Source organism: Coregonus lavaretus (genome assembly GCF_964263955.1).
Source record: "Coregonus lavaretus genome assembly, chromosome: 6".
In the NCBI taxonomy this organism is placed as follows: Eukaryota; Metazoa; Chordata; class Actinopteri; order Salmoniformes; family Salmonidae; genus Coregonus; species Coregonus lavaretus.
Window position 1 is genome coordinate 23346452 of NC_139993.1, and position 27547 is coordinate 23373998.

The window sequence follows — 27547 nt, forward strand, 5'->3', positions numbered from 1 at the left end:
CGACTTACAGGAGCAATTAGTGTTAAGTGCCTTGCTCAAGGGCACATCGACAGATGTTTCACCTAGTCGGCTCAGGGATTAGAACCAGCGACCTTTCGGTTACTGGCACAACGCTCTTAACCACTACATACACTTAGCTTGGAGCCATTAAAACTCGTTTTTCAACCACTCCACAAATGTCTTGTTAACAAACTATAGTTTTGGCAAGTCGGTTAGGACATCTACTTTGTGAATTACACAAGTAATGTTTGTAACAATTGTTTACAGACAGATTATTTCACTTATAATTAACTGTATCACAATTCCAGAGGGTGACAAGTTTACATACACTAAGTTGACTGTGCCTTTAAACAGCTTGGAAAATTCCAGAAAATGATGTCATGGCTTTAGAAGCTTCTGATAGGCTAATTGACATCATTTGAGTTATTGGAGGTGTACCTGTGGATGTATTTCAAGGCCTACCTTCAAACTCAGTGTCTCTTTGCTTGACATCATGGGAAAATCAAAAGAAATCAGCCAAGACATCAGAAAGAAAATTGTAGACCTCCACAAGTCTGGTTCATCCAATTTCCAAACGCCTAAAGGTACCACGTTCATCTGTACAAACAATAATATGCAAGTATAAACACCATGGGACCATGCAGCCGTCATACCGCTCAGGAAGGAGACTCGTTCTGTCTCCTAGAGATGAACGTACTTTGGTGCGAAAAGTGCAAATCAATCCCAGAACAACAGCAAAGTACCTTGTGAAGATGCTGGAGGAAACAGGCACAAAAGTACCTATATCCACAGTAAAACGAGTCCTATATCGACATAACCTGAAAGTGTCACGTTCGTCGTGTAAAGGATTGGACCAAGGTGCAGCGTGGTATGAGTACATAATCGTTTATTCTAATAAACACAGACAAAATAACAAAATCCAACAGAATGTGAAGTTCAAGACCTGATCCTACATCAGATCTTAGAGCCAGACTATGCTAATGCTTTGTACACCTTTGACATCTGATGTTCTGTGGTCCAGGGGAAGAGTGGGATAGTAACTGACTTTGATTTGGGACTGAACTGTCCCTTTAAGAGATCCAATGTCAGGCCGAGTGTGGTATCGGCTGTTCTAAGATCAGTTTGTCTGAAGTGCTGACTGATGAGGGGTTCAGTTTGTATCATGGAACAGGCTGATCTGAGGTCAGGCCTAGTGTGTGTGCTAGCGTGTCTGTCTCTGGCTGACGCACGGCGAGCTGGAGAGGGTGGGGGGGGGGGGGCATCCGGTTTCAGTCCTGCCTAGGGAACACCTCACTGTGTGGTGTGTGTGTGTGTGATGCAGAAAGGCCTTATAAGGCATGGAGCGGGAGAGGGACCAGGGAGAGAGCCCCACACACTACAGCCAGACTGCCTGCTCTAGAGCTAGTCTCTCCTCCCTCTCTTTTCCTTCTACTTTCTCTCCCCTCACTCTGTCTATCATTCAGTCTCATCTCTTCCTCTCACCCCACTCACTTACATTTACATTTACATTTTTGTCATTTAGCAGACGCTCTTATCCAGAGCGACTTACAGTTAGTGAGTGCATACATTTTTATAATTTTTTTTATACTGGAATCGAACCCACAACCCTGCCGTTGCAAATGCCATGCTCTACCAACTGAGCTACATCCCTACATCCCACTTCCTACCCTATCTGTGTGATCTCTTTTTCGCTCTCTACTCCTGCTCTGATTTTACACAGAGTTAAAAATAATAATTTCTATGTCTCTGTTCTCTCTCCTCTTCTTTTATTTCTTCGGTTGTGAGGAAAGTTTCTTCCTTGTGCTTTGCCTTTAAGTGTTTCAGCTTTATCCTCAGTATTTTTCATTTTAAGCGTGTATTATATTGTATCATCAGAGAGGCAGACAGTTTGTGATGCTACAGCTCAAATGATCAAATCAATTAATCTCCTTCTAGCTTTCATTCTCCCCGACTCACTCTCTTCCCTCTCTCTCGACATCTATCAGACTGCTTTACTCCTTACATCCCATACCCCCTCCCCCACTTCCACTTCTCTCTTCCTTCTCTTCCCTCCATCAATCCATCTATACTTCTATCATTAGCCTAGACTTTTTCCACATTTTGTTACGTTAAAGTCTTATTCTAAAATGGATTAAATTATATTTTTTCCCCATCAATCTACACACAATACCCCATAATGACAAAGCGAAAACAGGTTTTTAGAAATGTTTGCAAATGTATTAAAAATAAAAAACTGAAATACCTTATTTACATAAGTATTCAGACCCATTCTTAAATGGAAGAAGTTTGGAACCACCAAGACTCTTCCTAGAGCTGGCCGCCCGGCCAAACTGAGCAATCAGGGAGTAGGGCCTTGGTCAGGGAGGTGACAAAGAACCCGATGGTCACTCTGAAGGAGCTCCAGAGTTCCTCTGTGGAGATGGGAGAACCTTCCAGAAGGACAACCATCTCTGCAGCACTCCACCAATCAGGCCTTTATGGTAGAGTGGCCAGATGGAAGCCACTCCTCAGTAAAAATACACATGACAGCTCACTTGAAGTTTGCCAAAAAGCAATCTAAAAGGACTCTCAGACCATGAAAAACATGATTCTCTGGTCTGATGAAACCAAGATTGAACTATTTGGCCTGAATGCCAAGCGTCACGTCTGGAGAAAACCTGGCACCATCCCTATGGTGAAGCATGGTGGTGGCAGCATCATACTAAGGGGATGGGAGACTAGTCAGGATCGAGGGAAAGATGAACGGAGCAAAGTACAGAGAGATCCTTGATGAAAACCTGTTCCAGAGTGCTCAGGACGTCAGACTGGGGCGAAGGTTCACCTTCCAACAGGACAACGACCCTAAGCACACAGTCAAGACAACGCAGTAGTGGCTTCGGGACAAGTCTCTGAATGTCCTTGAGTGGCCCAGCCGAGCACGGACTTGAAACCGATCAAACATCTCTGGAGAGACCTGAAAATAGGTGTGCAGCGACGCTTCCCATCCAACCTGACAGAGCTTGAGAGAATCTGCAGAGAAGAATGGGAGAAACTCCCCAAATACAGGTGTGCCAAGCTTGTAGCATCCTACCCAAGAAGACTCAAGGCTGTAATTCGTTGCCAAAGGTGCTTCAACAAAGTACTGAGTAAAGGGTCTGAATACTTATGTAAATATTATATTTCCGTTTTTTATTTTTAATACATTTGGAGAAAGAAAATCTAAAAACCTGTTTTTGCTTTGTCATTATGGGATATTGTGTGTAGATTGATGAGGAAAAATCTATTTTAGAATAAGGCTGTAAACTTAACAAAATGTGGAAAAGGTCAAGGGGTCTGAATACTTTCCGAATGCACTGTACCTCTCCTTGCATCCCTCCACTTCCCCCTTCCTTCTCCATTCCTCTCTTCCCTCACTCTCTACGCCTCGCTCTACTCCTGTTCTCTGCACATGGCCTCACTTCAAGGTTGAGTAATGGGACGGACCGAGTGGTGCTCTCCACAGCTCCTGGGATTTATTAGGAAAACACAACTCCTCTCGACTCCGGGCGCGTCACACACACTTTCCGCAGACAGACACATTAGAGTCGAGAAGTTTCAGAGTGCCGCGCACCGTAAAAACTAAATGGCTCCTTTGTTGCTGAGAAAATAAAATAGGCCAAATATCCCGCTACACTCAAGTCTTCGTGGATTTGCCATGCATAAAAAAGTTGTAACTCAGTAATAAGAAATTATGCTTTCCCCGTTCTTATAGGGAAAGAACCATGACTTCCTCTCTCTCTTTGGTCGTGACGTTAGCGCAAGGTAAAGGTGTCTTTTCCATTCCATGTTAAAACGACAACAATGCTTTTGTTTGCATTTCTGCAGAGCGCTGCTGAGGGCACCAAGTTAATGCACCACATCAGTAGACGAACCAGAGAAGCAGGGGATGAGCAGAGGGAGGGAAGGGGGGAGTGGAAAGAGGGAGAGATGGTTCAGTGCCAGCACAGGAAGTCCTGACTGGGCAACAGCCATTTCCTGTGTACTGTGCTGCATGTAAGAAGGGCTCGAAGTAGAAGTTGTGCCTAAGTATAGATCTAGGATCAGCTTTCCCAATCCCATCCCTAACCATATCCATCAGGAAGTAAAAGAGGAAACTGACTTTGGATCAGCGCTTAGGGGCAACTTCATTAATCGACCATAAGGGAGCCTTGAGGTAGAAACTACCTTTAACCACAGATCTAGGATCAGATTACCCAACCCCCAATCCTAACCCTAACCATTAGACGGATGCCAAAATATCTCATCTTGTGTAAGTGGTTAGCAACTTCTGGGCAACAAATTATACACCACATGGGGAGGTTTGTGTGATTGCGATGCACCCTACCTTGATGTCAAAGTTGCAGTCGAAGCGCTTGATGAGCACGATGAAGGCACCAGTGAGGTTGTCCCGAATAGGGGGCGGGTCGATGGGCTCGCAGGCATTTTCGGGCCGTGCACCAATCAGAAAGCCCTGTGGGTGTGACATCACAGTACAGTTAGAGCATCAGTTATGTGACTATCACTCAATAGAACATGGTCAATTTCACGAAAGGCCCACAAAAAAGGTCAAGAAAACAAAACGTGTGGGAGTAGGAGCAAATTCTGTCATTGACATTAAAGTAGAATCATCACCACAAACAGAGGAAATGTGGTGGTGTGCGTATTCATATTTGCTCTCCTCAACAGAAACTGGAATCTAAATAAAAATTCACTGGAAGGTCAAACATCTAAAATGTAATCCATTGGAATCTAGAGAGAAATGGTGAGTCTGCAGTCTGGTGAGACACTGAACAAAGAGAACAGAAATAAGAATTTAGAAATAGGCTAAACAATTCAAAATGGCTACAGCTACAGCAATAACTTTACTCAAAATTACTTTTGACCAGGGCCAATAGGGTCAAAAGTAGTGAACGAGATAGGGAGCCATTTGGGACTTAGCTAAGACTGATCAAATCCACGGTAAAATCCACAGATGAAACAAACCCAAACAAGAGATCATATCTTGGCAGTGAATTATTCTGGTTGACCCAGATGTCCTGTGCTGCAGGACGAGAGAGAGAGAGAGAAAGAGCAAAAGGGAAAGACAGAGAGGGATGGCAAACTCTGTTTGAGATGGTTAACCATATTGGCACGTAAAGTACTTGTGTTAGCACTGATATTATGTTGAAAATAGCATTCTAATATAGAGAGTGGAGTCCACACAGAGCACTGTATTAATGAAACCCAGCAGGTCCTGCAGCTCTGGGAGTCTGGGACCCGCCTCGGGCATGACTCGGCCTGTCAGAACACAGCCAGAGGGGCAGGCCCAAGGCCCAAGCCAATCACCCACAGGCCAGCTGAGAATGACAAAGATACTGTCCAATCACAAGCATACTTCCTGAATTTGATGGCCTGATGCTGTCCAATGACAAATTCTGTTCAAGTGTTTCCATGCAGAGAGGTGTCCAGGGGTGTCTTCAGTGAGTGAAACGTTCATAACATTGCAGACAGAAATGTAATAAATAGAGCTGACAGAATTAATTAGCTCCACATTAAACGATAACAGTGTTATGTGGAAATATGTTGATTTTGTCATATTTTTCCCGTTTCCTTGTACTATTAAATCCAGTGTAATGCCTTTTCATATCCTATCAGGTGCAGATGGTAGTCAGATTGTAGTCGGGGGTGGCAGGCTAGTCAGAGATAGAGATGAGGCCTACGTCCCAAATGGCACCATATTCCCTATATAGTTCACTACTTTTGACCAGAGCCCTTTGGGGCCTGGTCAAAAGTAGTGCACCATGTAGGCAATCGGGTGCCATTCAGGATGCAAACGAGGTGTAAATTGCTGTGGGAATCGGTGGGGGTGGGCCCGTGACTCTGCAGCTACAGTCAGCTGTGAAAGTGATGAGTTCATTTTAGTGGAGGAGCTAGAGTTCGCTCTCTGGAGCAGTGCCAATGCCGAGTGCTTCCCGGATCGTCAGTCCTTTTTGTGGGTGTGTGTGAACACAGTGCACGTGCACACGCACACACTGCTGAGACTGGTAGGTGTCCCTCAAGAGGAGGAACATTAGAAAGACCAGTGTCTGTGTGTGTGTGTGTGTGTGTGTGTGTGTGTGTGTGTGTCTAAATGGCAGCTACACACCTCTTGCAAGCTGCCATTCTCTCCAAATAACAAGAATGGAAAATGAAACAGTCAAATGTATAAAACATACCATCACTTTTCAATAGGATGGATAGAAACTCCAAAAGCTTTTGTTGTTACATTCTTGATTTGATACAAAGAGATAGTGAAGAACTGGCACTGGAAGCTGTTTATTTGGACTAGAAATCTCCCTGGATACCTTCCGCACGGGGGGCAGTATGAAAAATGTATGCACTCACTAATTGTAAGTCGCTCTGGATAAGAGCGTCTGCTAAATGACTAAAATGTAAATTAGATCACTAAAAAATACAACTTTAAAAAAAAATGTCTATGACAACACCACTGTCCCACATTTTCACCTGGCTCAAAATAAGCTACAATAGCTCCCCCTTTTGGCAATGGACCCACAAAGAAACCCACAAGGAAATCCCTAACCACAACTGTACAGAGCATAGTATAATTGAGGAAAAATCCAATAAAAAACACATGCCCATTTTCAAGTTCAACAACAAATTGTTAGTTCCAGATTTTGAATCCGTGGCCAATGTTGGTGAATCATTCCCTAAGCATATAGGCCTAGAAGAGGAACCATTTCAATTCCGTAGGTGGGTTTCCTCTTTCCCTTTAGCATAGTGACTCAGTGCTCAGTGACTTTCCACTCTAGAGGAGAGTGTGACTGGGTGACTGGATCATGCCACCTATTAAGCCTTTACCCCTCTCCTCCACCACCACCAACACATCCTCCCCTCCTCCTCCTGCTCCAGGGGTACTGTAGTATGGCTGCCCTCTGCTACAACCTCTCCAACCCTGTGTGTCTTTCGAAGGGTTTGGGATACAGCAGAATACTAATATCTGTTGGCCATTGATGAACATTGGACAATAAAGTAATCTTCCTCCTGCACTGTGGGATTGCACAGTGGTTGTGAAACCTAATCAGACTTTGATTCAAATACTATTTGAAATATTTCAAATACGTTGAGTGTTTGCTCTAGCCTGCCTGGAGTGCACGATTGGGACTATTACAATGTTGGGACTATTCTATTGTTCCATTAAACAAGGCAAGCTTAATCGAGCACAGATTAAGATTTCAAATAGCCTAGTATTTTAACACAGATCTGTACCTAATCCAAGTAGGAAAATGTCACTAACACAGAGTATAACACAGATTTGCCCTGGTAACGACAGAGGAAAACACAGGAATATTTAATTTGCCTCAAAAAGTCAGAATAGTAGAGTAGGTTTCATAGATACACTATACACACAGGTGGAGCAGCTCAGCTGTTTCAACTGTATTGAAAAATGTCGAAGCCCCTTCAATCCCATGATGTCACGTTACAATGAAACTACCAAGAACATAACAACTAAGCACAACACACAACAATAATCTCACAAGTAAGGTTCATTTTAGACAGCACAAAAATGGGAACTAGGCTAGTAGAGCAAAACATATCTCATCTAGGAAATCAAGTAGTCTCGGCACCCAGAACCAAATCAGATACCATAAATTGAAACTAGTTCAGTGGCGTTTGCGCTCTCCCTTCCTGTAGTGGAGAAGTGAGAAAGCTGAAAACAATGGTTCATGTGACTCGTGACGTACACTACATCACCAAAAGTACGCGGACACCTGTTCGTTGACATCTCATTCCAGAATCATGGGCATTAATATGGAGTTGGTACCGCCTTTGCTGCTATAACAGCCTCCACTCTTCTGGGAAGGCTTTCCACTAGATGTTGGAACATTGCTGCAGGGACTTCAGCCACAAGAGCATTAGTGAGTTCGGGCACTGGTGTTGGGCAATTAGGTCTGGCTCGCAGTCGGCGTTCTAATTCATCCCGAAGGTGTTCAATGGGGTTGAGGTCAGGGCTCTGTGCAGGCCAGTCAAGTTCTTCCACACCGATCTTGACAAACCATTTCTGTATGGACCTCGCTTTGTACACAAGGGCATTGTCATGCTGAAACAGTAAAGGGCCTTCCCCAAACTGTTGCCACAAAGTTAGAAGAACAGAATTGCCTAGAATGTCATTGTATGCTGTACCATTAAGATTTCCCTTCACTGGAACTAAGGGGCCTAGCCCGAAACATGAAAAACAGCCCCAGACCATTATTCCTCCTCCACCAAACTTTATAGTTGGCACTATGCATTGGGGCAGGTAGCGTTCTCGTGGCATTCGCCAAACCCAGATTCGTCCATCGGACTGCCAGATGGTGAAGAGTGATTCATCACTCCAGAGAACGCGTTTCCACTGCTCTAGAGTCCAATGGTGGCGAGCTTTACACCTTTCCAGCCGACAATTGGCATTGCGCATGTTGATCTTAGGCTTGCTCGTCCATTAAGCTCCCGATGAACAGCTCTTGCGCTGATGTTGCTTCCAGAGGCAGTTTGGAACACTGAAGTAAGTGTTGCAACCGGGGACAGATGATTTTTACGCGCTTCAGCACTCGGCGGTGCCGTTCTGTGAGCTTGTGTGGCCTACCACTTGGCGGCTGAGCTGTTGTTGCTCCTAGACGTTTCCACTTCACAATAACAGCACTTACAGTTGACCCGGGCAGCTCTAGCAGGGCAGACATTTGACAAAATGACTTGTTGGAAAGGTGGTATCCTATGACGGTGCCATGTTGAAAGTCACTGAGCTCTTCAATAAGGCCATTCTACTGCCAATGTGTCTATGGAGATTGCATGGCTGTGTGCTCGATTTTACACACCTGTCAGCAACTGGTGTGGCAGAAATAGCCAAATTAACTAATTTGAAGGGGTGTCCACATACTTTTGTATATATAGTGTATCTGGATGCAGGCCTCGATCTGTTCTGCTGTGAGGAAATGGCTGTTTCAGAAATCCGCAAATTGTGGACAATACGCTGTTTTATTGAAAGCGTACGACCAAATAAAAAATTAATATCGGTTTTGAGTCAGGAAATGTGTACTTTTCCACCTAAAAACATTTGCGATTATTTTATGTGGCCGACTGACACAAGAGTGAAGATGGGTAACAACTGTGCATGTGCGCTCGTTGGGGAATCCCTGCTACATAAAAGGACATGTCACGGGAGACTAGGAATCAAGTGGAGAATTGTACAGCCCAAAACTGAAACTTGGTTGTAATATTTGATACAGGGTAAAAACAGAACAAATAAAGTGTTTTTTTCTGGGGCCCTGTCCCAAATGGCAACCTATTCTCCTATGTAGTGCACTACTTTAGACCAGAACCTTATGGGCCCTGGTCAAAAGTAGTGCACTATATAGAGAATAGGGTGCCATATGGGACGCATCCTGGGAGTGCCAGCACCAGGGCTCTAACACAGTGGCATAGATAGCGGTTACTGGGCCGTGCTGAAATGAAAGTCAGGCTCCTGGCCAGAATCTGAGTGCATGGGGTTCAGTCTCTAAGTAGGCTACCAAAACATTTCCTTTTGCAAACGCAAGCACCGGCTCGGACAAAAACAACCAGGGATGAAAATACCCACACACTGACCAAAGCACAGGTAATGTTACAGGAATGTAGAACTTTTCACCATGGATTGATTGTATAGATCTTGGAGGTAGATCTGTGGACAGGAAATCTGTCAGCATGATCTTGCTCAAACCAACTCAGAATTATTCAAAACGACTTTGTGTATAAGTTATTTGATGAGTTTTCAGAAAAGCAGACCACCTAAAATAGTCAGGATCAATGGGCATTAGTTCACTATTAAAGAGATCTGTCTTTATGTTCTGGATGACTATGAGAAAAGAGGTCCCCATAACATTTTGTTTATACATCTTGTTGAGACCATCGCTGACTGTAGGGGGTGTCCCTAGCATTGCCAAAAGACAAAGAGCTGTGAATGGATCAGTGGTTCACCAATCAGGGCCTTGATGGACCACATGCCCTAGGTAGAACATTTCATTTTTGTAAAAAAATAAATAATTGAGGGGCCGTTTATTTCAGACCATCAGGTGACGGGAACTAGACAAACCAGGAACTAGACAAAACCTCCAGGGGACCATGACACAATGTCCTGACAACCATTTTGTGACGTCCTAACGACTCATTATTGTTTGCAGGGAAGCCTGTCTACACTATAAAACCTCTGACATGGAATAAGTGAGCATGAGTTTAGATCCACTGGTCAACACCACACCACTAACATAGAATGACAGCAGAGTAGGAACACCCACCCTTCCTGGAGAGACCAGTGTGTGTGCGTGTGTATGTCCAGTCACTTTTGACAGCTGCTGGAGACAACTGTTGTCCGGGGAACACACAGAGATTCAGTCAGTCCGTCTAGGTCCGGCCTAGCTCCCAGTCTTTGTCAAGACCTCATCCTCAGCTCCCTCCATGTTTCGCACGGGAAAGACGTGTACATCGCCACAGCCCCATTCCAAAGACGCAGGCTGAATCCAGCTACCGCCCTCCACCTTCAGGTGCCTGGGGGTGCCTGTGTATGCGGCCGCAGTGCCTACTACTACGATTTTGAAGTCAACAACCTTCCGTCCCTGTTCTGGATCGAGCGGGGCTTCTCCATCTGTCAGAGGCCTGCACCAGGCGCCGGGAGCAACGGGCTCAAGTTATCCTGCCTCTCGCCCGTCCATTAAGGGTTCTCAGAATCCTGTGAAATGTGGGAGTGGGCGGATTTCCTCGTCCTTCTCGCCAGCCGTGATTTTGGGCAGCTCCACGGTAAGAAATGTGACCGTTCCTGGTGCAAAAACAATGTCCTATCCCAGAGCTCGAGTAAATGACATTAATAAGCTGCTCCTGAATGTACTAAGTCAGGACATAGAAATCGATTCTATCATAGTCCATGTGGGTTTTAATGACATTATGAAGGGCAGCTCTGAACAGTTTAAACTGGATTTTAAAGATTGACGCTCTGCTAGACACTAACAAAAAAACCATCATATATGGCCCTGTGCCCTCTCTGAATCGTGGCATTGAACGCTTTAGCAGGATTCTTGCTCTTCACAACTGGCTACGTGATTATTGCAGCTCAATGGGTGTAACTTTTGTTGACAATTTCGATACCTTTTGGAAACAAAACACGTTTTATAAGGAGGATGGGATCCACCCAAATCATTTGGGTTCCTGGATCCTTCACAGCATTAGAAGGCTGCGTTGAGACATTATTTCTTTACATTTTTGGTCATTTAGCAGACGCTCTTATCCAGAGCAACTTACAGTTAGTGAGTGCATACATTTTCATACTGACTTACCAATGACCCAAGCCTAGCTCAGCTAATCCCTACCATTGTGACACAGAGTTGTCATAATGCTTCCGTAAATGTACATTACACTAGGGGTGTCGGGAGACATAATATAAGTAACCTAATTTATGTCCCTCTAACTGCCCTGAATGCCTCTGCTGATCCTACAGCTATTGTATGCAGTAATCATGTGCCTAAGAACCAGATTTATACTGTTAGCACTGAGCCGGTGTGCCCTAGGAGGAAGTCCACTGTGTGCAGCTCACCCTGCACTAAAGAACATGAGCACATCTACTGCTTGCTAAGCTTCCAAGTAAAGCAATAAAATCAAGTAAGCATCCCAGAAGAAAAGTGCTCAAAGTAGCCCACGTTAACATATGTAGCTTAAGAAACAAGGTTAATGAAATCAGTAATTTGCTAGTAACAGATTACATTCATCTCTGAAACTCACTGAGATAATACCTTTGATGATACAGTGGTAGCAATACAAGGTTATAACGTTTACAGAAAAGATAGAAATGCCAATGGTGGAGGTGTTGCTGTTTATATTCAGAACCACATTCCTGTGAAGATTAGAGAGGATCTCATGTTAAATACTGTTGAAGTAATATGGCTACAGGTTCATCTGCCTCACCTAAAGCCCATTCTGGTGGGAAGCTGCTATAGACCACGAAGTGCTAACAGTCAGTATCTGGATAACGTGTGAAATGCTTGATAATGTATGTGATATCAATAGAGAGGTATACTTTCTGAGTGATTTAAATATTGACTGGCTTTCATCAGGCTGCCCACTCAAGAGAAAGCTTCAAACTGTAACCAGTGCCTGCAACCTGGTTCAGGTTATCAGTCAACCTACCAGGGTAGTTACAAACAGTACAGGAATTAAATCATCAACATGTATTGATCATATCTTTACTAATGCTGCAGAGATTTGTTTGAAAGCAGTATCCAAATCCATGGAATGTAGTGATCACAATATAGTAGCCATATCTAGGAAAAACAAAGTTCCAAAGGCTGGGCCTAATATTGTGTATAAGAGGCGTTTTGTAGTGATTCCTGTGTTGTTGATGTAAAGAATATATGTTGGTCCGTGGTGTGTAATGAGGAGCAAACAGACACTGCACTTGACACATTTATGAAATTGCTTATTCCAGTTACTAATAAGCATGCACCCATTAAGAAAATGACTAAAAACTGTTAAATCCCCGTAGATTGATGAGGAATTGAACAATTGTATGGTTGAGAGGGATGAGGCAAAAGGAATGGCAAATAAGTCTGGCTGCACAACCGATTGGCAAATCATGTGACTAAACTGAATAAAAACAAGTAGAAACTACGCTATTAAACAAAGATAAATGACATAAAGAATGATAGTAAAAAGCTTTGGAGCACCTTAAATGAAATTCTGGGAAAAAGGCAAACTCAGCTCCATCATTCAAAGAATCAGATGGCTCATTAATCACAAAACCAACTGATATTGCCAACTACTTTAATGATTTTTTCATTGGCAAGATTAGCAAACTTAGGCATGACATGCCATCAACAATTGCTGACACTACACATCCAAGTATATCTGACCAAATTATGAAAGACAAGCATTGTAATTTTGAATTCCGTAAAGTGAATGTGGAAGAGGTGAAACAATTATTGTTGTCTATTAACAATGACAAGCCACCAGGATCTGAAAACTTGGATGGAAAATTACTGAGGATAATAGCAGACGATATTGCCACTCCTATTTTCCATATTTTCAATTTAAGCCTACTAGAATGTGTGTGCCCCCAGGCATGGAGGGAAGCAAAAGTCATTCCGCTACCTAAGAATTTACTGGCTCAAATAGCCGACCAATTAGCCTGTTACCAACTCCTAGTAAACTATTGGAAGAAATGGTGTTTGACCAGATACAATGTTATTTTAAAGTAAACAAATTGACAACAAACTTTCAGCATGCTTATAGAGAAGGACATTCAACAAGCACAGCACTAACACAAATGACTGATGATTGGCTGAGAGAAATGTATGATAAAAAGATTGTGGGGGCTGTTTTGTTAGACTTCAGTGCGGCTTTTGACATTATCTATCATAGTCTGCTGCTGGAAAAACGTATGTGTTATGGCTTTACTCCACCTGCTATATTGTGGATACAGAGTTACCTGTCTAACAGAACACAGAGGGTGTTATTTAATGGAAGCCTCTCCAACATAATCCAGGTAGAATCAGGAATTCCCCAGGGCAGCTGTCTAGGCCCATTACATTTTTTCAATCTTTACTAATGACATGCCACTGGCTTTGAGTAAAGCCAGAGTGTCTCTGTATGTGGATGACTCAACACTATACATGTCAGCTACTACAGCGACTGAAATTACTGCAACACTTAACAAAGAGCTGCAGTTAGTTTCAGAGTGGGTGGCAAGGAATAAGTTAGTCCTAAATATTTCTAAAACTAAAAGCATTGTATTTGGGACAAATCATTCACTAAACCCTAAACCTCAACTAAATCTTGTAATAAATAATGTGGAAATTGAGCATGTTGGGGTGACTAAACTGCTTGGAGTAACCCTGGATTGTAAACTGTCATGGTCAAAACATATTGATACAACAGTAGCTAAGATGGGGAGAAGTATGTCCATAATAAAGCGCTGCTCTACCTTCTTAACAGCACTACCAAGAAGGCAGGTCCTACAGGCCCTAGTTTTGTCACACCTGGACTACTGTTCAGTCGTGTGGTCAGGTGCCACAAAAAAGGACTTAGGAAAATTGCAATTGGCTCAGAACAGGGCAGCACGGCTGGCCCTTGGATGTACACAGATAGCTAATATTAATAATATGCATGTCAATCTCTCCTGGCTCAAAGTGGAGGAGAGATTGACTTCATCACTACTTGTATTTATGAGAGGTATTGACATGTTGAATGCACCGAGCTGTCTGTTTGAACTACTGGCGCACAGCTCGGACACCCATGCATACCCCACAAGACATGCCACCAGAGGTCTCTTCACAGTCCCCAAGTCCAGAACAGACTATGGGAGGCGCACAGTACTACATAGAGCCATGACTATTATTTAATTTTTTGACTACATGGAACTCTATTCCACATCAAGTAACTGATGCAAGTAGGAAAATGTTGTACTGTAGATATGTGGTAGTGGTGGAGTAGGGGCCTGACGGCACACTTTGTGTTGTGAAATCTGTGAATGTATTGTAATGTTTTTAAAATTGTATGAACTGCCTTAATTTTGCTGGACCCCAGGAAGAGTAGCTGCTGCCTTGGCAGCAGCTAATGGGGATCCATAATAAATACAAATACCTTCCAAGGCCACTCCCCTTCCTGCATCCAGAGCATGGACTAATCACAGATCTGACATGACTAGATAGGAGAAATCAGGGGTTCCAATGCATAGCCTACAGCAATCTATTCAAGTTAGATCAGTGATTAGGCAACCCCAAAGTAAACAGGGCCAAATCTAACACCAGTTTTGCTTCCTCTACTTGGCTTGGTTTTGGTTGGCTTGACCAGTTTTGGTCCCCTGGAGTCGAGACTGTTTTTAGTTGTCAAAACGGCAGTCAAGCATCTTTCATCATTTCACCAGAATAAGACCCTCAACATTTATTGGAAAGGAGCATCAAGCTCATACCATGCACTTTCACCACCCTGTGAAGTCCATCATAATTTATTTAATCTGTAGCCTAGTTTAAACTGCATAGTTTCCCAAGTCATAGTGGGAGGACCACACAACATGTCATCGAGTGACCCAAGTTTACTTCGATGGTTATTATATCAATATTTGCGTATAAAAGCATTTCCACCGCCATTTCTCGCATAATACATTTTACCGACAAAAAGATCCCACCAAGTCGAACAAACAAATGATCTGTCGGCATTTATAAAATTGTACCGAAACGTCCTGTTTCCATCACAGCTGTCGTGATTAAAAAAATAAAATACGGTATGACTTTACTCGCATAAAAACTGTGGATGGAAACATGGTTACTGACTGATTTCACCTGTAGGCCTATTCTTACACTTTGCACTTCAAAGTAAAACTCAGCTCTGTTAAAATAACACTGAAGAAAAACTATGATATTTATCATAGTGATTCAGGAGTAACATTAAAACAGAATAACATGCCCCACAAACATTAGATATGTATACTAAAAACCCCAAACTCAAATTGTTGAAATAAGTAAAAGAAATCAATGAGAGAATAGTCAGATTAACTGATAATTAAAATAGCAGTGCAGATGGCACTCTTTTGTTAAGTGCAGAGATGTATTATAGGTAATGAATGTGTAGGGAACTTCAGAAATTCTACAGACTTTTTGGCGCAGCAGAAAGATCAGCATACCCCAAATCCAGAGGTTGTGAGTTCAAATCCCAGGTGGGGTCATATTGAAAAGTCAGTAAGTACTAAGTGATCATGTCAAATGTAATAATATTGTCATTGTTTAAAGATTTGTACATTATTTTAGCTGAACAGGGTACCACTTACTTTAAAACCCCGATACCATTTCATTACATAATGGTTTGGGACACCTGGGACAATCAAGGGAGCTTCAGGGGACCATGACACAATGTCCCAAGAATGTCCTAAAAACGTCCTCGGGGACATCCCCGATACAAACCGGGAACTAGACAAAACCTTCAGGGGACCATGACACCAGGTCCCAACAATGTCCTAAAAAGGTATTCATGGCCGTCCCTGGGAAAAACCGGGAACTAGGAAAAGGTCCCCCAGAGATGTTCCCTTGGGACCATCACACAACGTCCTAAGGACCAGTAAAATAAACATCCTGAGAACGTCCTAAAAAGGTCCTGACATGGTCCTCAGTGACGTCCTGGGAACTTACAGGGAACTAAGCAACTGGCACACTTTCGGTCTGTGTGAGAGAGTTCAATGTTTCCAGTTGTGCCTTCGAGGGTGCTCTGGCCTTCCTCTCAGATTCTGATTACAGTAGTTTTAGGTTGCATCCCAGATGGCACCCTATCCCCTATATAGTGCACTACTTTTAACCAGGGCCCACAGGCTCTGGTCAAAAGTAGTGCACTATATAGGGAATATAGTGCCAATTGGGACGGACACTTAGCCTAGTCGTACACTGTGCCATTTTGGCGCATGGGAGGGGTGCGGTTCCTCTCAAAGAAAGCCCAGACTGAGGCCCACGGTGAAATCATAGGAGGTAAACAAGCTGGTAAGTCTCTGGTGATTCTGGTACAAGCTGCAGGCTCCTTTGTGGGAGGAAGGTTATTCTCCTATCAGGACTGCAATCCCTTGGACATGGAAGCCTCTGCAGTTAGTTCCTGAACATTCTTCTCTCAGTTCTTCCATTGTTCACTAGCCTTTGCAGATCGTCCAGGAATGGATAAGTGAAGGCAATAAGAAGGAAATAGGGGTGGGAGTGGTGTTCCTTAAGCACATGGACTTGTCCAATAAGGAACATACATTTTTGTTTTCTGTTGCAAAACGTTTCACAAAGTATTAATTTGCGTGCCCTAATGAACACGACCAGGGTTTAGCTACTGCTTGGACCTCCCCAATTGTCTCAGATCTGCGATGGAGACTAGACAAGGTTTAGCGAGGAGGGAAGGGGACAGCTTTTTTGGAGTTAGACTCAGCCAGACAGAGTTCTGGGTAAGTGCACCTGACGACACAGATAAGCACTCTGCTGGCAGGGTAAGCAGGGGCCTGGACAGTAGACCGGGATACAGTCAACATGGTCGACACGCTACATTCACAAACCAGTTTGTTAACACAGCAGGACAGGCTATGCTCCAAACACTGAAACTCTGCCACCGTTACGACCACAACCGCCGCAGGGCGACCTGCTGAAGACGAATGGCATCTGACCGAAGATGTAGAGACCATATTGTTTGTACAAGATGGAACGATAAGTACAATATGGAACAATAATGGAACAAGATGTCAAAGCAACATGATGGGGCCTAGGGTGTGGGTTGCCACACCTGCCTTCATAAAAGCCACAGTGCATCCACACAGAGGCTGGCAGAGAGTTCAAACGGGTGGGTGAAGTGGCTGGGCTTAGCTCCAGTCAGAGGGGGGTGGAGAGGGGGAATGAGAAAGAGGAAGAGCGGTAGAGTGAAAGAGTGAGTAAGAGAGAGAGAGAGAAAAAGGGGATTGATTGCTTGGAGAGAGACAAACGAAAAAAAAAAAAAATGAATGCGCAAGAGAGACAAAGAATAAGAGGAGAGGGAGAGGACTGAGCGGGTAAGAAAAAGAGAGAGATGATCTGCTTTTGCCCTCATCGCTCAGCTTTCATAATCTGATGCCTTACGCAAGAAGCCTGGCAGGCTGCACACATACAGTGACAGACGTGACCCCTGCCTCTTTACCAGAACTCGGAGGTGAGGGGCTTGACTCATTAGTTGGCACTGCCATCCCCCATCCTAGTCCATCCCATACTGGGATGCCTGGGGAAAATACTGTCACAACAGCAGGTGGGGGCATTGCCACAATGGAGCCAGCAGACCTGCAATACCACATGTCAGGCCATGCTCCAATGGTTTTGAATTATACCCTTTTCGCACTAACGTGCCGAACAGATCTGTACTGTGCTGGCTCAGATATGTTCTCTTCACATGGTCTTTTCCAGCAACTATGGTGGATGTGTAACCAGGCCAGTATAGTTTGGCTAGGTTTAGCTTGACTTGGCTCAGTAGTATGAAAGCTAGCTTCCTTTCCTAGCCTCCTTTCCTTCATGACGACTGAACTGAGAGGACTTGAAAGGTGCATGCACAATGGTGAAATCCTATACAGACCTTGATTCACTAATCATTAATCATGGTCCAAACACACCAAGACAGTCGTGAAGAGGGCACGACAAAGCCCTCAGATCCTTAAAAAGTTATACAGCTGCACCATCGAGAGCATCCTGACTGGTTGCATCACTGCATGGTATGGCAACTGCTCGGCCTCCGACTGCAAGGCACTACAGAGGGTAGTGTGTACGGCACAGTACATCACTGGGGCCAAGCTTTCTGCCATCCAGGACCTCTATACCAGGCGGTGTCAGAGGAAGGCCCTAAAAATTGTCAAAGACTCCAGCCACCCTAGTCATAGACTGTTCTCTCTGCTACCGCATGGCAAGCGGTACCAGAGCGCCAAGTCTAGGGCCGAAGGCTCATTAACAGCTTCTACCACCAAGCCATAAGACTGCTGAACAATTAATCAAATGGCCACCCGGACTATTTACACTGACCCCCCCCCCTTTTGTTTTTACCCTGCTGCTACTCGCTGTTTATTATCTATGCATCGTCACTTCACCCCTACCTACAGTTGAAGTCGGAAGTTTACATACACCTTAGCCAAATACATTTAAACTCAGTTTTTCACAATTCCTGACATTTAATCCTGGTAAAAATTCCCTGTCTTAGGTCAGTTAGGATCACCACTTTATTTTAAGAATGTGAAATGTCAGAATAATAGTAGAGAGAATGATTTATTTCAGCTTTTATTTCTTTCATCACATTCCCAGTGGGTCAGAAGTTTACATACACTCAATTAGTATTTGGTAGCATTGCCTTTAAATTGTTGAACTTGGGTCAAACGTTTCGGGTAGCCTTCCACAAGCTTCCCACAAAAAGTTGGGTGAATTTTGGCCCATTCCTCCTGACAGAGCTGGTGTAACTGAGTCAGGTTTGTAGGCCTCCTTGCTCCCACACGCTTTTTCAGTTCTGCCCACACATTTTCTATAGGATTGAGGTCTGGGCTTTGTGATGGCCACTCCAATACCTTGACTTTGATGTCCTTAAGCCATATTGCCACAACTTTGGAAGTATGCTTGGGGTCATTGTCCATTTGGAAGACCCATTTGCGACGAAGCTTTAACATCCTGACTGATGTCTTGAGATTTTGTTTCAATATATCCACATAATTTTCCTTCCTCATGATGCCATCTATTTTGTGAAGTGCACCAGTCCCTCCTGCAGCAAAGCACCCCCACCGCATGATGCTGCCACCCCTGTGCTTCACGGTTGGGATGGTGTTCTTTGGCTTGCAAACATAACGATGGTCATTATGGCCAAACAGTTCTATTTTTGTTTCATCAGACCAGAGGACATTTCTCCAAAAAGTACGATCTTTGTCCCCATGTGCAGTTGCAAACCGTAGTCTGGCTTTTTATGGCAGTTTTGGAGCAGTGGCTTCTTCCTTGCTGAGCGGCCTTTCAGGTTATGTCGATATAGGACTAGTTTTACTGTGGATATAGATACTTCGTACCTGTTTCCTCCAGCATCTTCACAAGGTCCTTTGCTGTTGTTCTGGGATTGATTTGCACTTTTCGCACCAACGTACGTTCATCTCTAGCAGACAGAACGTGTCTCCTTCCTGAGCGGTATGACGGCTGCATGGTCCCATGGTGTTTATATTTGCGTACTATTGTTTGTACAGATGAATGTGGTACCTTCAGCCGTTTGGAAATTGCTCCCAAGGATGAACCAGACTTGTGGAGGTCTACAATTTTTTTCCTGAGGTCTTGGCTGATTTCTTTTGATTTTCCCATGATGTCAAGCAAAGAGGCACTGAGTTTGAAGGTAGGCCTTGAAATACATCCACAGGTACACCTCCAATTGACTGAAATGATGTCAAATAGCCTATCAGAAGCTTCTAAAGCCATGACATCATTTTATTGGAATTTTCCAAGCTGTTTAAAGGCACAGTCAACTTAGTGTATGTAAACTTCTGACCCACTGGAATTGTGATACAGTGCATTATAAGTGAAATAATCTGTCTGTAAACAATTGTTGGAAAAATTACTTGTGTCATGCACAAGTAATTTGCCACAACTATAGTTTGTTAACAAGAAATTTGTGGAGTGGTTGAAAAACTAGTTTTAATGACTCCAACCTAAGTGTATGTAAACTTCCGACTTCAACTGTACATGTACAAATTACCTCGATTAACCTGTACCCCAGCACATTGACTCAGTACCGGTACCCCCTGTATATTTACATTTTTACATTTTAGTGATTTAGCAGACGCTCTTATCCAGAGCGACTTACAGTTAGTGACTGCATAATTTTTTTAATTTTTTTCATACTGGTCCCCCGTGGGAATCGAACCCACAACCCTGGCGTTGCAATCGCCATGCTCTACCAACTGAGCTACAAAGGACTATATAGCCTCTGTATTGTTATTTTATTGTGTTACTTTATTTAGTAAATATTTTCTTAACACTATTTCTTGAACTGCATTGTTGGTTAAGGGCTTTGATTTAAGTGATTATGTCAAATGTAAATCATATTGTCTTTGATTAAAGATTTTTACACTATTTTAGCTGAACAGCGTACCACTTACCTTAAAATCCCCATACCTTTTCATTACTTTACTTACAAATGGTTTGGGACACCTGGGACCATCACGTGACAAAAATTTCCAGGGGACCATGACACAAAATCCGAAGAACGTTCAGGGGACCATGACACAACATCCAAAAAACTTCCTAAAAACGTCCTCGGGACAAACCGCGAACTAGACAAAATCTCCAGGGGACCATGACACAACGTCCCAAGAACTTCCTAAAAACGTCCTGGGACAAACAGGGAACTATAAAAAGGTCCCCCAGAGAACGTTTCTTTGGGACCATCATGCAACGTCCTAAGGACTAGTAAAATGAAAGTCCTGAGAATGTCTGAAAACGGTCCAGACATGGTCCTCAGTGATGTCCTGGGAACGTACAGAGAACTAGACAAAGGTCCCCCAGAGAACGTTCCCTTGGGACCATCACGTAACGTTCTCAGAACATCAGTGGGAAACACAGGGAGACGCTTTGTTATTGTTTCAATGCTGATCCCCTTCAAACAACTTTTATTAACTGATAACATTACTACTTTCGAGTTATAAAGAAACAAACAAACAATGCACACCCTTGGGTGAGGTGCTGACTAACAGAGAATAAACTAAGCCTATACAATTGAAAAATGAAGTCAGAGGCTGCATTTCAAACACATAAAAGACACACCCTCCTCCACTTACCCTCGCCTTATGCCCTTGGGGGAATCCCCGCGGCCATCCAAACAATTAGCCAAGCAAGGGAAGTTGGCAACGTAAGCCCCTCAGCCCTCGTTTGTGATTGAGTTTGCGAGTGTACAATTTTGTTCACTCCGAGGCCTGAAACGCCACATTATTCAATTTGCGATGATTGTACATCCGCTAAGAAAAGTCAGCCAAAACTTAAAACCAACATCAATATGGAGAAGTTAACATACAAGTGTTAGTAAAAACAAATGTAAATAAACACATATCGTAAAAGTACTAATGTTTTTGTTTGGTTAGCTTTTGGAAACGTTAGCTAGTGCATACAACTTTCCCTGACATCACACCTATACACTGTAATTTTCAATTTACCTGATATCGTCGGTTGGCTAGCATTCGATGTCTGCGGATGCGTTGTCTTCTAGCCAAGATATAAAATGCAATCATAATTTACTGTATCGCATATAAAGCACACTCAACCGCTACCGTTGGTTCCATGATGACTGAAAACACAACCGTGGGACAAATGAGTGACACATTTCTCGGCAAGGGCGGTCGATTTAAAATTAATTCATTCTTCCCCTCGCCCCTGTTCCTGCAAGTGTCAACTCAACATACTTCATGATTCGTCATCAGAAGTCTACTTAATTTGAGGGCTGAGGGGAGAGGACTTTTACTTGTTTGGATTGCAGCCATACAGTACAGTCGTGGTCAAAAGTTTTGAGAATGACACAAGTATTGGTCTTCACAAAGTTTGCTGCTTCAGTGTTTTTAGATATTTTTGTCAGATGTTACTATGGTATACTGAAGCATAATTACAAGCATTCCATAAGTGTCAAAGGCTTTTATTGACAATTACATTAAGTTTATGCAAAGAGTCAATATTTGCAGTGTTGACCCTTCTTTTTCAAGACATTTTTACATTTACATTTTAGTCATTTAGCAGACGCTCTTATCGAGAGCGACTTACAGTTAGTGAGTGCATACATAAGACCTCTGCAATCCACCCTGGCATGCTGTCAATTAACTTCTGGGCCACATCCTGACTGATGGCAGCCCATTCTTGCATAATCAATGCTTGGAGTTTGTCAGAATTTGTGGGTTTTTGTTTGTCCACCCGCCTCTTGAGGATTGACCACAAGTTCTCAATGGGATTAAGGTCTGGGGAGTTTCCTGGCCATGGACCCAAAATGTCGATGTTTTGTTCCCCGAGCCACTTAGTTATCACTTTTGCCTCATGGCAAGGTGCTCCATCATGCTGGAAAAGGCATTGTTCGTCACCAAACTGTTCTTGGATGGTTGGGAGAAGTTGCTCTCGGAGGATGTGTTGGTACCATTCTTTATTGGCTTTATTGGCTTTACTTACATGGCTGTGTTCTTAGGCAAAATTGTGAGTGAGCCCACTCCCTTGGCTGAGAAGCAACCCCACACATGAATGGTCTCAGGATGCTTTACTGTTGGCATGACACAGGACTGATGGTAGCGCTCACCTTGTCTTCTCCGGACAAGCTTTTTTCCGGATGCCCCAAACAATTGGAAAGGGGATTCATCAGAAAAAATGACTTTACCCCATTCCTCAGCAGTCCAATCCCTGTACCTTTTGCAGAATATCAGTCTGTCCCTGATGTTTTTCCTGGAGAGAAGTGGCTTCCTTGCTGCCCTCCTTGACACCAGGCCATCCTCCAAAAGTCTTCGCCTCACTGTGCGTGCAGATGCACTCACACCTGCCTGCTGTCATTCCTGAGCAAGTTCTGCACTGGTGGTGCCCCGATCCTGCAGCTGAATCAACTTTAGGAGACGGTCCTGGCGCTTGCTGAACTTTCTTGGGCGCCCTGAAGCCTTCTTCACAACAATTGAACCTCTCTCCTTGAAGTTCTTGATGATCCGATAAATGGTTGATTTAGGTACAATCTTACTAGCAGCAATATCCTTGCCTGTGAAGCCCTTTTTGTGCAAAGCAATGATGACGGCACGTGTTTCCTTGCAGGTAACCATGGTTAACAGAGGAAGAACAATGATTTCAAGCACCACCCTCCTTTTAAAGCTTCCAGTCTGTTATTCTAACTCAATCAGCATGACAGAGTGATCTCCAGCCTTGTCCTCGTCAACACTCTCACCTGTGTTAACGAGAGAATCACTAACATGATGTCAGCTGGTCCTTTTGTGGCAGGGCTGAAATGCAGTGGAAAAGTTTTTTGGGGATTAAGTTCATTTTCATGGCAAAGAGGGACTTTGCAATTAATTGCAATTCATCTGATCACTCATAACATTCTGGAGTATATGCAAATTGCCATCATAAAAGCTGAGGCAGCAGACTTGGTGAAAATTAATATTTGTGTCATTCTCAAAACTTTTGACCACGACTCATCTCTCCTCGCTGTTTATTCCCAATATTTCAGCTAAAGAGCCTTCATCACCAAGACTGATAGGAGCATACAGCGTACCACTATGTTAGGTTTATTCAGTTACTTTAGGAACAGGGTAGTTCCCAGACTGAAAATAAAACAATTTTTTTTTTGGGGGGGGTTAAAAACTGAAATGAATGATTGATCATGGACATTTCAGACAGAGAGGTTAGTTAGAGAATGGAAAGCCTAGCAATGGACAACAACAAGCTCTTCACTGGGGGGAAACACAATGGCCTAGCTCAGAAGCACAGACATGAATCATCCCTGTTGCCAGCTGTGTGGGTCAACACATGACCTCATTCTCATTAGACAGCCATGGTGATCATGCTCCTGCGCAACACAGTGCTCTTCACTGTAGTTCCAGTTTGGCCACTGGTCCTAGGTCACAGCTGGGCCCACTACTAGTGTGTGTACCAAAATGCACCCTATTCACTATAGTGCACTACTTTTGACCAGGGCCCATAGGGCTCTATTCAAAAGTAGTGAACTTTATAGGGAACAGGGTGCCATTTGGGACGCCTCCTTAGAGTTCACTGTGATTAAATCAAATTAGATAAAATGCTTCCAAATAATAGATAAGCAGGGCCTATAATAAGTAAGTGTAGCATGTGTTTATTATATGTGTCGTCACTGAGTGTACAAAACATTAGGAACACCTGCTCTTTCCATGACATAGACTGACCAGGTAAATCCAGGTGAAAGCTATGATCCCTTATTGATGTCACCTGTTAAATTCACTTCAATCAGCATAGATGAAAGGGATGATACAGGTTAAAGAAGGATTTTTAAGCCTTGAGACAATTGAGACATGGAATATCTGCCATTCAGAGGGTGAAAAAGATGTGATGGTGCTTTGCTGGTGACACTGTCTGTGATTTATTTAGAATTCAAGGAACACTTAACCAGCATGGCTACCACAGAATTCTGCAGCGATACGCCATCCATCTGGTTTGCGCTTAGTGGAACTATCATATCGTTTTTCAACGGGACATTGACCCAAAACACACCTCCAGGCTGTGTAAGGGCTATTTGACCAAGAAGGAGAGTGATGTAGTGCTGCGTCAGATGACCTGGCCTCCACAATCACCCGACGTCAACCCAACTGAGATGGTTTGGGATGAGTTGGACAGCAGAGTTAAGGAAAAGCAGCCAACAAGTGCTCAGCATATGTGGGAACTCCTTCAAGACTGTTGGAAAAGCATTCCTCATGAAGCTGGTTGAGAGAATGCCAAGAGTGTACAAAGCTGTCATCAAGGCAAAGGGTGGCTACTTTGAAGAATCTCAAATATATTTTGATTTGTTTAACACTTTTTTGTTTACTACATGATTCCATATGTGTTATTTCATAGTTTTGATGTCTTCGCTATTATTCTACAATGTAGAAAACAGTAAAAATAAAGAAAAACCCTGGAATGAGTAGGTGTGTCCAAACTATTGACTGGTACTGTATATATTTGTTACTGCTCGACTAAAACAATCTCGGTAGACCAAACAGCCTAACAACCAAACAATCGACCAGTCGACTAATTAGGGTCAGCCCTAAACTCAATATTAGGAAGGAGTTCCTAATGTTTTGTACACTCAGTGTATATGCATTAGTGATAATTTTTGAAAATCAATTCACTCTCTTACACATTTTTAGTTTTACATTAGTTTTTCTGAGATGGGCATTCTCTCTCAAGAAAAAATGCAATCGAAAATCGGATTCCATGCATTATCGTTCATGTTCTGACGATGGTTATACTTTAACTTGTGTCAATGGCAGTGAAATGACACCGTGTGTAAACAGTCGACGTATGGACCATTGTTGTACCCACCTTGAGTCCATCGCTGGGCAACCGGTACCCAAACCGTGCAGGCAGGTCATCAAAGTTTCCCGTTTTGTTGTCAAATGTGTACTGAAAGAGAAATAAGAATACAAATCGCATCATGAACTACATGGTGGTGTTAGTAACTAGAAGTTCCCAGCACTGAGCCAAAATAGGTTTTCTGTAAGCCAGTCAGTCAGTCTGAATGTCTGTAGACCGCATGTCTGTCTGTGTATCTGTCTGTCTATCTGCCTGCATGCCTGCCCACCCACCCACCCGCCCGTCTGTCTCTCAGTCTACGGGACTCACGGCAGAAATGTCAGCCTCAACGGGCAGCAGGTTGAGGAAGGCGAAGAGCTGCACAGTGAAGATGGTGTAGATCTGTGTGGCGGACAGCATCAGCATCCCCAGGGAGAACAGCATCTTGCATTCCGAGCTGTGCCAGTCGACTGACACACACCTGCGCAGACACAGACACACGGATGGACTGTCCCAACGCTGGCGGCTCTCACACCTGCAGTGTACACACACACAGACAAACACAGGGTTGTCACTGTCTGTAGGCCTACACCTGCTCCCAGCCTCCCACAGAACAGAAAACATAAACACACCACACCTGGGTTCAAATACTATTTAAAATACCTCAATTACTTTCACATTAATTCGAAGTAGGTATTCAGATACATTTTACTTGAATAGACAAGTAGTTGAATATTTTTATGTAATTGGAAATACATTTGGAAAGTACGTGAAAATACTCAAATACACTGACTCAAATACACTCCCATGCATTAACCCAGGTATTTGAAAATAGTATTTGAAAATACTATCAAATCATTTAGGCAGACTATCTGGTTTTTACAAATAACCATTCAAATACTCAAATAAAAGTACTACTAAGTTTTGGACTGTGTATTTGAAAATACTCAAATACACAGGAAAAGTATTTTCAATACCAGATACTCAAATACCCAGGTCTGCACTACACACACACACACACACACACCAGTTCCACTGGAAAAACGGTGAGTATATGTCACTACAGTACATGTAGCCTGGTGTGACCCTCCTCTGTTCTGGAATAAGACAGTAGTGAATTTGTCATTGATTCGTGCCTAGCACACTCGTACCTTCGACAAGATTAAAGTAGCTAAGAGTACTAGCTAGGATATTACGGAGCTTGAATTAGAGAGCGGGCGGTCAGACTTTTGGATGAAAATATTTTGTCCCGCACATTATTTGGAAACAGTCATCTTTCTGTTTTGTATGTGTTAGCCTATCTATTGTATTAAAAGCACCTCTTTGTCGCACTATTCACATACTCTCATCAATCGCTGCTTCAAGTTCAGTAGCCTATACCTCTCCTCTCCTAGTTGGGCGTACGAAATCAAATTGCGCCTATATGTGTGGTCTCTAGGGTTGCAAAGCTACCAGTAATTTACCAAAGTTACTGGAATCTTCAGTCATTTTGTGATTAACAGGTAATTTATGTCAATCTATGGTAACTTTGGTAATTTATACTTTAATAACTTTTTAAAAAGTTAGTATTCATTTTTTATATCTGTGCCCATATTGTCCATTCGTTTCTAGTGGATAGACCATGTGGTTTAAGAAAAAATAGCCTAATTAATGAAACATTTTCTAATAAACAATGGAATCATTTTCAATGATCTCTGCAACACTTCCAACTATTTACTTTTTTCACAACTGCCACCAGTTTAGCCCCAAAACGCTTACAAAAAAGACAAATTGATGTAGTAAAATAAATAAAAGTGTGAAAAAAAAAGGGATATCTCATGCTGAAACCCTCATATTAAACACCAATGGTATTCACCAAGTTGATAGTTTATATTTAGGATGTTTTACAGCTTTGTCGTCATTATTTGATTATTTTATATATTTTACATGTGATAAGGCCACACAGAGGGTCAGGGATAATTACAGATACCTGTGATAATCTGAAGTACCCAAAAAGGCCACTAGATGTCATCTGATAACTTTCATGTTTTGGTGGGAATTTTATAAAAAATCTGGTAGTG

At 43.1% G+C, this 27547-nt stretch overlaps 1 protein-coding gene across 3 annotated transcripts in view; it reads right to left on the bottom strand.

Moving 5' to 3' along the window:
• Positions 1-27547, bottom strand: part of LOC311130836 (E3 ubiquitin-protein ligase RNF13-like) — an 81971-nt gene that overhangs the window by 41252 nt on the left and 13172 nt on the right. For all 3 annotated transcript variants that reach the window (XM_084163641.1, XM_084163640.1, XM_084163642.1), the window contains exons 2-4: positions 25818-26022; positions 25518-25598; positions 4343-4468 (exon numbers count right to left, since the gene is read on the bottom strand). In XM_084163641.1, coding sequence (XP_084019767.1) covers positions 4343-4468; positions 25518-25598; positions 25818-25931 — 321 coding nt within the window. In that variant the 5' untranslated portion in view covers positions 25932-26022. The remainder of the gene's footprint in view (positions 1-4342; positions 4469-25517; positions 25599-25817; positions 26023-27547) is intronic.